Source organism: Simochromis diagramma, unplaced genomic scaffold, assembly GCF_900408965.1.
Source record: "Simochromis diagramma unplaced genomic scaffold, fSimDia1.1 OVJJ01000371.1, whole genome shotgun sequence".
Classification (NCBI taxonomy): Eukaryota; Metazoa; Chordata; class Actinopteri; order Cichliformes; family Cichlidae; genus Simochromis; species Simochromis diagramma.
In genome coordinates, this window is record NW_024386920.1 from 3905507 (window position 1) to 3918854 (window position 13348).

Genomic DNA, 13348 nt, shown 5'->3' on the forward strand with positions numbered 1-13348 from the left:
GTAAAACATGCCAGCCGACATACCAGTTCATCGTCAGGGAAACACCTGAATGCAAGTTGTAATTAATGGGGTTAGCTACACATTGTGTTTATTAAGTCAGCATGGGATAGTTCAATTGTGGAAATGTTTTTTAAACTTCTTTTCAAAATCTTTGCATGTAAGGTCAAAAGTAGCATCACTAACTGGTGATACTTTCAAAGTGTTGTTGAGTTGAGAGTGAGCTTGTTCATTGTTCCGTCTGAGCAACTATAGGAAGTACAAAACCAAAACTATTTCACTGCATGCTAAACTGTGAGAAGAAATATTCCTTGTATTTATGTTAGGTTGTCTTGTGAAAATGTTGTTTAGTGATTGCTGCAGAAATTAGTCCTAAAACCACAAAATAAATTGGCCCTTTTTTTAATTCCAGCATTCCTTGTCCCAGAATCAAGGTTTGTTGAATGGGTTTTGATTTAGAGGCTTTAAATAATATGGTCTGTAGTTAAGACAAGCTTTACATATTTTGTTCTATAGGAACAAAAGCAAAAACTCTGCTTAATATGTTTATACAGAAATGGAAAAAATATCAAATGACCACCTATCATCCTTGTTCTGTAGCTCCATACAAGATCTTGCCCCTTATGAGGTGGATAATTATGATAAAGGTGGTGAATTGGCACTAAACTACATGGGAGGAGTTGTTAATAATAGGAAGACAGTTGGAACTGTAGTCACCATAAACATCATTAATAACAGGCTACATCATAATAGGTTGAAATCTTGCAGCACCTGCAAAATCCCACTCCTCAAGAACGCACATGTACAAGAGCATCCCGAGTTTGTCAGTGAACATCTAAAGGATTCTGGGCCTGGGAGAAGGTGCTATAGACAGATAAATACTAAATCAAGGTCTTTGGCATCAACTCGACCCACTGTGTTTGGAGGAAGAGATAATATGACCCAAAGAACATCATCCAAATATGTCAAGCATGGAATTGGAAATATTATGCTTTGGGGATGTTTTTCTGCTAGGTGTAAAGGACGACTTCACCGCAGTGAGGGGCCAATGAAAGCGGCCTTTTCTCAGCCAGAAAACCGAAGATGTGTCGTGTATGATCTTCCAGACCCAAATGACCCAAAACATACCCTGATGATGACGTTGGAGTAGCCTAACCTGTCTCTAACCTTAAGGATCACTTCTTACCTAAAAACTTTAAGCGAATGCGTATATTTGAACCTGTATATATACTTCTGACACTGTGTGGATAGGATACAATTCAACATAAATTCAAACCGGTGCATCCAGTCATTGCATGTCTAATGCTGGAAAAAGAACAGTACAAATAAATGATGAAGTGTACATCACATCTTTTGTACTAGATTACTGCTGTGTATTGGCTAGGCATGATAAAGTTAGCAGCTTATCATAGGCTTGGCTTATGTGTCTTTGGGTTTAGAAAAAACAGCAACATTTTTCAGTATTCAGTATTACTTTCAGCAGAGTTCAACATCTGGAGAGATGCAAAGTTTCATGGAGCTTTCAGTGACTGTGACCGGTATATGGACTAAAACCACAGCGGCCTTTAGAGTGCAACAAAAAAGTGCCACCTAGCTGAACCTCAAATTTCAACAAAGCTAAAGGAAAAAGCCATCCCAGTTATTAACGAGTAATCTTTGGTGAGGCAGTGGAAAATCACCACAGCAGTGAGTGTATGCTGTACCACTAAAGACGGTGCAATTTAACTCACCATCTTTAGGATTGCAGGCACTGCAGAAGCAAGGGTAGAATAGCTATTTATTGTATGCATTATATTCTCTGCCAATCTGGGAAGTATATACTAATGTTTTTCTGCTGAATCTTTCAATGGCATGCAGATAAAATCAAACAAGTCTGAGAGCTTTTATCTGTGTCACTGGTGCATGTTGCAGATAATGTGTTTTGTCTGTGTCTGTCGTTGAGTTCAGAGAGAGAGGGAGTGTTATGGGTTCAGGTGGTGCTTCTCTGTTCTGCCAGTGCCTCTGGGAGCCTGATGTTTCCTCCAGAGTTTGTCAGTAGTGAAAATAAAGAGCTCCTTTGTATCTAATTTGAGGAGTGAAAGACAATCCATGTGTCTTTGAGGGTGCACATGTTTTCGCATTTACTGTAGCTTTGGCATCCTCTCACAATGAAGCTATTATATGTAAACTCCTCCTACTGATGAAGATGCAGGTGGACAGGCCAGCCAGCTGGACATCACCCACTGAGGTCTTTCCTTTGACGTAAAGGTTGCACGAATATGTCCACGCAAGCTGCTGCAGAATCAAAGAGACCGCTTTGTCTGTCGCCGATGATGAAGCCGCCTCTCCCTCTGTAGTATGCTGTAATTCAAAGCAGTTGGCCTAAAGAGAAAGCAGCCATGCAGCCTTGATTTCTTACAGCAAATGGTTTTATTTAGGGTTGTAAAACAGTTTACACTCAGTCACAATCTGAGGGTTATCACAATCTGTGAAGATAAAGCTCATTTTGTTTTTTTGTTTGGTCTGTAGCAGATGTTTTGCTGAAGGTGTTAGATCAGATTGGGCCACAGCGGTGATGAGAGTCTCGTATCCAGATTACGCTATTCAAGCTTTCTATTGCCCTCTCCCTTATAGCTACGTATGCTTGTCTTGTGTATAATACGGGATCATGTGCTTTTGTGTCATTTGAAACATAAAGCACAGAATTAATCTTAGTGTAAACTGATAATACAATCACAATACCATATTTTGTTTGTAGACTGATCGCTACTGGAAAAACGTTTTTTTTTCTTGTTTTTCACCCTTAAAAACACGAGCTGTGTGTACTAAGAGTCATCGTATTGCTAAGAGGTGTTTCTCAGACAAATGTTCTGACAAATGAGCACCTGTGGTGAACAAGTCTTACTTCATACTTAGTACCAATAATTTCATCTATATCTTTACCTATAAAAAAAATAGTTGGGACCATGTCTGTGGAAGCTGTCAGCAACAAAAACTTTACATCTGGAGTCTGTAGGTGGCCATCTGGTGGCATTTAAAACAACAAAGCATGCAGATTCCTGCACCATTGCCGTGATCTGAATTATGCTAGTGTGTGCGAACAGTATAGATGCAGGGAAGGCCTCCCAGTTGTTCAGCTGGGGGGGTCTCACAGGATATCACTGCCCACACTGCTGACCATCCCCTCTGACACAAGCATGGAGACATCTGCACTGAGGCCACATCTGATTGCAATTTATAGACAATTATTATGGTTTCAGATTGAAGAGGGGAAAAAGAAAACCCTAAGCACAAGCAATTATGGAGATCAAACCCTGCAACCATTCTCAGCAACGACGGCCTAATTCTGTTGTTTCCAGCTCACTGCTTCAAGACTAGAGACATCTTTGTGGGTTCATTTAGAATCTGTGTCTAAATTCTTCCTGCTACACATAAGTGGCCAGAATTACCCATGTAGCCTGGCTCAGACTTCTTAACACTCTTGGTGCACGATGTGTTTTTTACAATTGTATTAGAGCCACAATGTTTACTTTGAGGGTGGTTTGAGGCTCTGGAAAAGAGGAATTTAACAAGAAACATATTTGAGTGGGGAACTGTCAGTGAGAGAAAAAGAGGCTGTGCATGCATAAGGGGGTGTGGACAGTAAAGTGCCGGAGGGGATCGACAGTGAAGCTATGTGTGTGTGTGTTTGTGTGTGTGCGCACGTGCGTGTCTCAGTGTGTGGGACACTCAGTCAGTCATTCAGTTGGGCTGCTGCTGCCTCACGATGGCTGTTCTCTCTGCAGAGGCGCTCCGCTGGCACGTGAGTTTTTATTTCTGTGTTTCTGTTTAAACGTATCAAAAATGATAAAAGGAATAAGTTAATGTCTCTGTGTGTTGTTTTTAGGCATTTAAAAATATTCTGTTGTTTATAATCAAAGATGGCACAAGTACAGGCGAGCTCTCCAGCTCTTGTCTGTACACATAGTTTACAGTACGTTTGTTATGGTTTGTTGTTTGGGGAGATTTAGGCGCTGTGGCTTTCACCACTTGAGTGAAGTGGAGGTGAGGTTGCTGTGAGTGGCCCTGGGCCATCCGGCATGTCAGACACACTTCCTGACATTGAAACATAGATACAAATTGTAGATAACCAAGAGCATGACTCATCTTGGTAGAGTGCAGCCGTGCTGGGAAGCGAACAATAAATTTTTATTAGTAATAAAAAAAGCAGTTTTGGCATGACATAAGTGGAACAGAAATCATCTGTGGATGATATACTTCTATTAGATCATTCTGATGATTTTGAACAGAATCCAGCAAAATAAAATTCAAAGCACAGTAGGTGTACACAGAGGGTTCTACGTATACTGTAAGCTGTGGTAGAGGGAGTTAAGTTTTCACTAAGAATAACAGTTTGTATCATGGGAGGATCTTTACCTTAATAAAATGTATATAAGTGTGTAAAATGCCTTGAGGCAACTGTTGTTGTGATTTGGTGCTATATAAATAAAAGTGAAATGCCTTAAGAGGACACTGGATATTTAAAGTTCAAAAGCAAGAGTGTTTAAAAAAATGACACTATGTTTTCTATACATTATAACATATTTAGTGCCGTTAGCCTGTGCTGAGGTCTCATGAACCTGCTGGGAAGCTCATATTTTATTACACAAGTGTGTTTCCTGTCCTTCTTTTCCCCCCTGACCCCCAAACCGGATGGAGCAGATAGTAAAATGGGAGTTTTCCTTCCCACTGTTACCAAATTCATGCTCATAAGGAATTGTTTGATGACTGGGATTTTCCCTGTAATATTTTGGAGTCTTGACCTTAGAATATAAAGCGCCTTGAGGTGCTTCTGCAACTGATTTGAATTGAATTGCATGTAAAAATCAAACGTATCATACAATTCACATGCATTTTGCATGCAATCATAATAATTTCTCCTCATATCTAAATGTAAACTTACATGAAGTGATTGAACAGAGTAGATATTCCTGGTTTTGTTTTGTTTACACTGCATAATTAAATATATTGTTGTATGCTGTGCGTCTTATGGGCTCACACAGAGCAACAAACAGTTATGGCCACATTTATGTCAATGGTTAATTTAGATGTCTTTGGACTGTGGGAGGAAGCTGGAGTACAGTGAGTATGCTGACACAGGAACAACATGCAAAATCTGCCCAATATATTTTGGATATTCATTTATTATTTTTATGTTGGGCCAATAAGCTCATTATTTTATTTAAACCCAAAGTTGCATATTTAATCTTTTTGGCTCCATGGCAGATAGATAGATAGATAAAACCCTCAGAGGAAGTGCATAACATGAAGAACTTGAAGGGTGGTTGTTTGGCACTGATCGACATCCTTTACCTGTACCAACTATGCACGATTGTCATTGTTCTACATAACTATGGCTTTATAAACACAGTATCCTCTGCGATGAAATAGCTGAGTGTTCCAAAAATAACTGGAAATGCTTTGGTTATTTTCAGAGGTGGTCAGTTCACTGTAAAAAATAGTGCTGTTGTTGGTTTGCAAGGAATAAAGAATGTGTTGTGTAAAGGAAGCGGTTGTGCGTATTTAAAGATTTGTGTCATCATTAAAATGTTTTAAAAACCCTTGAATTGAGACGATGAAAGCAAGTTGTCACTTAGAATATGTGCAGTCATTTATTTAAATATTGTATATTCAAGGTAGATGCATGGTTGTAATTCATGCATGTGCATTAAATGGTACATATTAGTCATTCTTCATGATGATAACATGCTTGCATGAGAAGTAATTCAGCTGCTGTTGAAAAAGGTTACAAACCTGGAAGGAATAAACCTTACAAAATATATAGAAGACACCTGAAAATGATTTTGACTGATAAAATACTGCATGTATTCAGACCTTGATGCATCACTTACTTCAGGCCAGGACCATAAAACCAAGAGCAAAAAAAACCCCAAAACAGAACAAAAAGAAAAAACACAACAAAAATTCTTCGAATTTCATGGAAATGGCAGTGCTGATGATTTTTGGTCTCGGTGACCGGACATAGCACACCCAGCCTGGGGTCAAAATACAGATAATGACGGTGCCTACAGGACATTTTTGCTCTAAATTGCTACCTGAGGAAAAAAGCCAGAGGCGTGCCAAATCCCTAAAGAAAGTGGAGTGTATGAGAAGGACTCACCACACACACAAGTGCTGCCTTGAAATAGCAAACAGTCAGTGGAGATGAGGCCCCGTTTGTTCTCTGTCAAAATTACACATGTACTGTGAAAGCAGAGGAAATATCCTCCCCATGTTTTATTGTATTTTATTAGTTCAATGTTCAGGCCTGTGGTACTGAAAGCAAATTAAGTTTTCTTGTTTTGATTTTTTTAAGTATGCACCTTCATCCATTTCAATATCTCTCATTAGGCTCGCATCGAAGAGCTGGAGGAGGAGCTGGAAGCAGAGCGGACCATGAGAGCCAAGGTACTGTATATCTACACACTTATGAGGAACTGTGTGGCTTCGCTCTTTAGTGCACATGAAACAAAGAGCAGTTAAATCTGTCTGTCCTTCTGTGGGGTAGATAAGAGGAAACCAGATAACTTGGTTCGGCTCTAATGTTCAGGCCTGTGGTGCTTAGAGCAGTTTAAAGATTGAAGGGGACGGTAAATGAAGAAGAACGGACGAAAACAGTGCTGACGTGCTGGCAGCTGGTGGGGTACATGTGCTGGTGCTGTGCCTCTGGTCACCCCAAACTATCTGCACCTGTGATAATAAAAGGGGGTTGAAGAGACCTTGTGTTTCTGATTAACATAGAGGGAACCCAGAGGCGTGGAGGGAGCCCCAACGTCCTTTTTCCTTTTTCTTACTTTCCCAGATCGTTCTCTGTCTTCACACACCCATATCAGTGCACCTTTTGCCTTGCTCCTTCAAGTGGAAGAATAGGGCATTTTTTCCATCCATCTTACATTTGACTGCAATAAAGTGTCCCAGATGACTTCTTTCTAATGCATCATTTTTTCAAAGGAGAATGTCTTTGCCATAAAAAGCTGATACCAAGGTGGCTCTTTAAGTGCTTGCTGTTTCAAACAAGGACTTATAGTATGTGTGTGCTAGCATGACAGAGCCCACTTAAGAGCGTACTGTAGTTACAATAGGAAAAGGCAGAAATGCAAAGGCATATATTTCACTCCAAGTGGTAAATAGAGTGACAGCTGGCCTGAGGGTGTGTTTTTCCCCACTCTGGGTGGTATTCTTAATGGTGCTAGCTGAGACCCCTTCAGCCTCTGAAGCTGCAGAGCAGCGAAGAGGCAGGCAGAGACATGCAAGGTCTTTATCTGTTCCTCCGTCTTCAGAGCAGCTCAAATACAGCATACCTTTGCTGCAGACAGGTTCGCTATTGTTAGGCTCTGCTCCTCGGGTCGCACTGGGGAGATAGAATTATGAGATAGAGGCTGACAGACAGCACTGTTTTTTCTAGGATCCTCTCCCGTCTGGAATGCCATGCGGTTTTACACACACACGCTCACACACACACGCTCACACACACACGCTCACACACACTATATAATTGTAAAGTAGCATGTTCTCACACACCCAGGAACACACATAGAACACACATAGCATGCATAGCATTCAGTCAGTACACAAACACTTTATCTTTAAACTGGAAATCACACATTCTCCATAGAAACATGAACAACAAAAATTAACTTAAAAGTCAGGTGACTACGTAGAATATGAAAGGGGTTAAACTCTTGGTTATTATCCAGTTTAAGCTTAAGGGTTGTCAAATTGTTTAGCTCCTTTGCTTTTTATCTTGGGTTTACTAAGTGAATCCTTATAGTTTTGATGCAGTCAGGAATTAAAACAGATAAGTATGACCTCACAATTATCTTGCCAAAGACGCAACTTTAAATTGTTTTTCACTGTTTTTGCTTGCGACAGATGCCCAAAGTAGCCAATTCATGGAAACCAAAGAGCTACCAATGTCTTGATAGCTAATATTGCTAATTTATTAGCAATTAAAGTCAAATTTATTCAGTATAATTTTTTTAATATCTGATGCAGATGATGTCCTAATGTGAAAAGTAAAGCTGCTTCACGATTTAGGAGCAGCAAGCTGCAAATGGCACTTGATGCTATGCTTAAAACCCCCAACATTGCCATTCTTTACTAAGTGTAATATTCTGCTCTGGGTACTCGCTAACATTTTTATGAGATTAGATCTGATCAGATCAGAGCCAAAATAATAAATTTGCTTGGTTCTTGTCCCAGATGCTCCCTCGCCCCAGCAGATATTGTGCCTCACCCTATCCATAACATCATCCTCTATCACACCAAACCTCTGCATATCCTCCTTCACTATATCCATATCTCCTTTGGCCAGTATACCCACAATCCCACTCTGCACATCTAAAAACAACCTCAACCTTGTCTCCCTTAACTTTGTCTCCAAACTGCTCAACCTGAGCTGTTCTTCTGACCTACTCATTTCTCATCTTGTTCACTCTCAATGAAATTCTGAACATCTTCAGCTCTGCCTAGCCTCACCCTCTCCAAACATGTCAAACTGTCCATCATAATTGGAACCAAGAAGGAGCTCACCAGATCTTTGATATAATCTTACCTCCATCTTTCACTCCTACCATACATATGTCCTGCCCCACCCTAACATACTTCTGTGCCATGCAGTCTCACAGCTCCTCTCTTGGCACCCAATCATATGCTGTCTCAGAATCCACAAAGACACCTTCTCAGTACTTCTCCATGAACACTCTGAAAGCAAGCATCACACCTGTAGTGCTCTTTCGGGGCATGAAGCCATACTTCTGCTCACTGATAGCCACACCTCTATTTAAGCTAGCTCTTTTCCATGGCTTCATGGTATTCCTCATCAATTCTATCCCTCTGTAGTGACTCCAGCTCTGAACATTACCCTTGTTCTTGACAGACTGGACTGGATGGCTTTCCCTGAGATTTAGAAATTTTATTAATGGCATTTACATATTTGCTGCATAGTGAATGTACTTATACAAGCTTCTGGACAGTCAATAGCTATTGTTTCCTCTTTTTGGGATAGCACATAATACTGCTGCCATATAACAAAAAGCTTTGTGGTGGCACATTAGAGATCACGAAGGCAAAAGTTTCACACAAACATTTTTAAAAGGCAATTTTTCTACCCTTCAGTTTCAATCAAATCCCAACATTGAACATTACTGACCTTTCTGCATGGATTTTGGATGGATTGTGTACACCAACCATTGAATTACTTGAAATACCGGACACGTGAACTACAGCCCTGAACTTTTCGAGACATTGGCCAGCTGTCTTGTACATGTGATATCCAATAGGTGAACAAGTAGACATCATGTGACTGAAATCAAGCAAAGTGGACCGAATGTTACATCTCTGAGGAAAAAATAAGTCATGCTAAACTGTCACTATCAGGACTTTCATTGAAATTATCTCATTTTTGTGTTAAATTGGTCCCTGCTTGTAACTCACAGAAGATGATGGACATGTTGTATTGTATAAAGACTAACTTTGAAGAAAGCATTTGGCTCTTTCAATATATACTTACTTACTATACCATATATACTTCTCTAATATAGAAAAAGAGACGTATACAAACCTGTATCTTTTTGGACAATAAGATTAAAACCATTGAAGTAAACATACATTTAGTTTTGTTTCAGGATAGAACATCTCACCAGTCAGGGGTTTAGTTTTTGGAGACTGAGTAAATGAACACTAGAAATCACTTATGCAAACACAAATTGGCTGACTGCACAGAGACACACTCCTACTCTTTCATGCTCTTGTGCAAATGAAGATAAATCTCCTATCTCTAACCGAAGGGCACTTTAGGAGCACTGACCTTCCATTCCACCTCCGCACAGTGTTAACCCTCGACACAGAGCCAGCGTGTGGACACAAAGGGCTGGGTTCAGGTGTGAGCTGTTTTTTGAAGATTTAGCTGGAGGAGTAGGGGGTGGAAGAGGAGCCCCCCAGTGAGAGTCATCTATTTTCTGGCTGAAGTGTGCTGACGGCCGTGCCTCATTGCTTCCATCAGGGGGCCCCGAGACTCCGGCTTTTGTGGGTCAGTCTCAACATCTACGGCTGTCGTTAAACTGGCTGTAAAACACGTGTATAAAAAAATAAGTGTTTTTAATTACAGAGCACCAGTTGTTGTTTGTGCATATAATGGACCAGTATAATAAACTCATTCCATGTGTGCTGTTCCATGTTTGAGCATGAGATGAGGGTATGTACTGTCAAGTTTTATTACACTGTGTATAAACTGATATATAATCAGTTTTCTTCTACTAGTGGAGCCGGGATTTTGTTTGTAGAAGGTAATCATAGTTAATGATCTTATGTGTCTCATAATGTCAGAACATATCTATTCTTAGTACTTTATTTATATTATATCAAAAACGTTACCAGAAATCTAGAAAAAGTTTGGGTATATATGCTGATACTGCTTCAGTAAGCCACTTAAGTTTTAGGACTTTTTGGTAGTTGTCAATCCATCCATCTTCTGTTTATCTAGTGCTGGGGGCTGCTACCTAAGTATATAAGCCAAAACGTCCCTGTCCTTAGCCACCATCTTTAGCTTATCCAGGGGGAACCAAGGTATTCCCACGCCAGCCAAGAGATGTAATCTCTCCAGCATGTCCTGGGTTTGCCCTGAGGCCTTCGCCTGGTGGGTGATGCCTGAACCACCTCAGATAGCTTCTTTCTACTCAGAGCCCCTCTGAATAACTGAAATCCTCACCCTGTCTGTAAGAGAGACACCAGCCACCTGTCAGAGAAAGCTCATTTCTGGTGCAGGTATCCACAATCTCTAAATCAACAGCTTCACTTTTACGCTCGTCCACATCACTGCAGCTGTGGCCCCAATCCGTCTGTCAGTCTCCCGCTCGCTCTTAAACAACGACCTGAGATACTTGAACTCCATCACTTGGAGCAGCAATTTGTCCCTGACCCAGAGAGGACGCTACAACCTTTTCCAGCTGAGGACAGAGGCCTCAGACATAGAGATGCAGATTCTCATTCACTTCATTTCAGTTTTCAGTTAAATTTTCGCCAGCTGGTATTAGTAGATATAATGAGAAAGGAGTCACTGGGAGTGAAAGGGGTCACTGGGAGGTAACTGTAGAGTTTCTCTGGTTTGAATCCTTTAGCTTCCTTTTGCCCATTATTGTTGCTTTATTACTGATGAGTGGTTCAAACCAAAACATAGTAAGAAGAAGGGTGAATCAAAGTGAGGTAAAGAGCCAAAGTATAAAGAGTATAAAGGGTTTCAGATCCCATAATGATGGACAGATAGCTCACAGCACTTTTACCCAGAAATCTTTGCATTATATTGCATAATTTTGTTGTCCGATATCCTTCTTTAACTGTTGTGTTTATGGCAGGTGGAGAAGCAGAGAGCTGATCTCACCAGAGAACTGGATGATCTCACAGATCGCCTTGAAGAAGCAGGAGGAGTCACCGCCTCACAGGTAAACTACCAGCACACAAACACTGTCGAGCTGCACGCTTCTGGACTACATAATTTCCCTCATAAATAATCCCAGATTGTACAGCTAAATGCTAGTACACGAAGAAGATTTCCAGGGCACTGCCTGGAAAATCTAACTTAAATTACTTCCTGTGTGTGTCGAACAGATGGAGGTGAACAAGAAGCGAGATGCAGAGCTGCAGCGCCTGAGACGAGACTTGGAGGAGTCCTCTGCCCAGTCTGAAGCTCAGGCTGTGTCTCTGAGGAAGCGGCACAGCGACGCCGTCACAGAGCTCACAGAGCAGTGTGAAGCTCTGCAGAGGACCAGAGCCAAACTGGATAAGGAGAAGCAGAACCTGAGGATGGAGGTGGATGACCTAGCTGCTTCACTGGACAGTTTACAGAAGGCCAAGGTCAGGATCTGAGATCACATGGACCTTATCTGTATTTTGAACAAGACAGCAACGTCACAGACTTTTGTGATTGCCTTGAGCGTGACCTAATGTGCTGTGATGTTACTGTGCCCCAGGCATCCTCTGACAGCCAGATGAAGAAGCTGGAGGAGCAGCTGTCTGAGGCCAACAGGAGAGGAGACGACCTGCAGAGGACGCTCACTGAGATCAGTGTGGCCAAGAACAGGCTCACAGGTAAAACAATGTTACTCCTGTGGGACATGAGCAATTACAGAAAGTCATTCAGAAATCCCATTGTCCCATCCTGTCAGTGGCTGTGGCTCAGGCGTTAGAGCAGATCAGCTACTGACTGGAAGGTTAGTGGTTCGATCCCAGTCTGCATGTCTAATGTCCTTGAGCAAGGTACAAACCCAGTTGCAAGTTTTCTTAATCAGTTTCTTTCTGTCTTACAAGTAGGCAAAGCTTGATGGATATACTTTAAGGTTAAAGTGATCTTCTCCGGGATGTTACATGCAGCCTTAAATCACTAAAACTGGCTCCCAGTAGATATTGCGCATGTAAAAATAATATATTTTGATGACAACTAGTTAACGATTGACACAAAAGACGGTGGTGGTATGAACTCATATTTCATATTCATATTTTAAGAATAAAAAAGATCCGTTGTTGGGAAAAAAGACTGTCAGTAATTTCTAAAAAAAATTTCGAGTAATTCTTTCTTTTATATTTTGCCAACGACAAACCTGACTGACTAAGCCCTCCTGACCACTTGTCCTCAGGAGATTTGGGAAAAGATCTAAAAAGCAAACTATTTAGGCAGAAAACGAATGTGTTGTTGGGATAAGATCAAGTATGCATACGTACATTTTAATTACATTAAGTTTACCAAAGCAGGAAGGAAGGTCAATCAAAATTGAAAAACTGCAGATGTGTCCTCTAATGCAACACGATCACATCTTTCATTTAAGACTCTGAGGACCTTGTCTCCAGGTTTTCTAGTGAAAATGTCTCCAAGAAGTCTCGCAGAGACACTGACATGGTGTCTATTTGACACAGCATTTTATGCTACACCAAGACATTACACAGCTCTTTTTGCATTTCTCCCATGTGAGCTCATAATAATATAAAATATTTTGTTTCAAACACTGAAATAAAATAAATGTAACTTCCTGGAAGACGTGTCTTTGCTTTGCCACCACGTTGCTATTCTATATGAACGTCTTAAACTGCATCTGCCTTTTGTAGCTAAATAATCCCATTGTTTGTGTATGGTGCCTGAATTCTGCTGCATGCTACAGTGCATCATTAACCGGTGCTCCTGTGTGTCCTGTCAGCTGATAATGCCGACGTGAGTCGACAGATGGAGGAGGCAGAGACCAGAGTGAGCCAGCTGACCCGATCCAAGACTCTCCTCCAGTCACAAGTGGAGGAGCTGAAGAAACAGCTTGATGAGGAGGTCAAGGTCTGTGTTTTGAACATAAAG

General features: G+C 41.0%; 1 protein-coding gene across 4 annotated transcripts in view; it reads left to right on the forward strand.

Annotated features, from left to right (window-relative positions):
• The window catches only part of LOC120736466 (myosin-16), a 51442-nt gene that overhangs the window by 32644 nt on the left and 5450 nt on the right, over window positions 1-13348 (forward strand). For all 4 annotated transcript variants that reach the window (XM_040036598.1, XM_040036597.1, XM_040036596.1 and 1 more), the window contains exons 7-11: window positions 6367-6423; window positions 11367-11453; window positions 11620-11865; window positions 11982-12099; window positions 13200-13327. In XM_040036598.1, the coding sequence (XP_039892532.1) occupies window positions 6367-6423; window positions 11367-11453; window positions 11620-11865; window positions 11982-12099; window positions 13200-13327 (636 nt within the window). The remainder of the gene's footprint in view (window positions 1-6366; window positions 6424-11366; window positions 11454-11619; window positions 11866-11981; window positions 12100-13199; window positions 13328-13348) is intronic.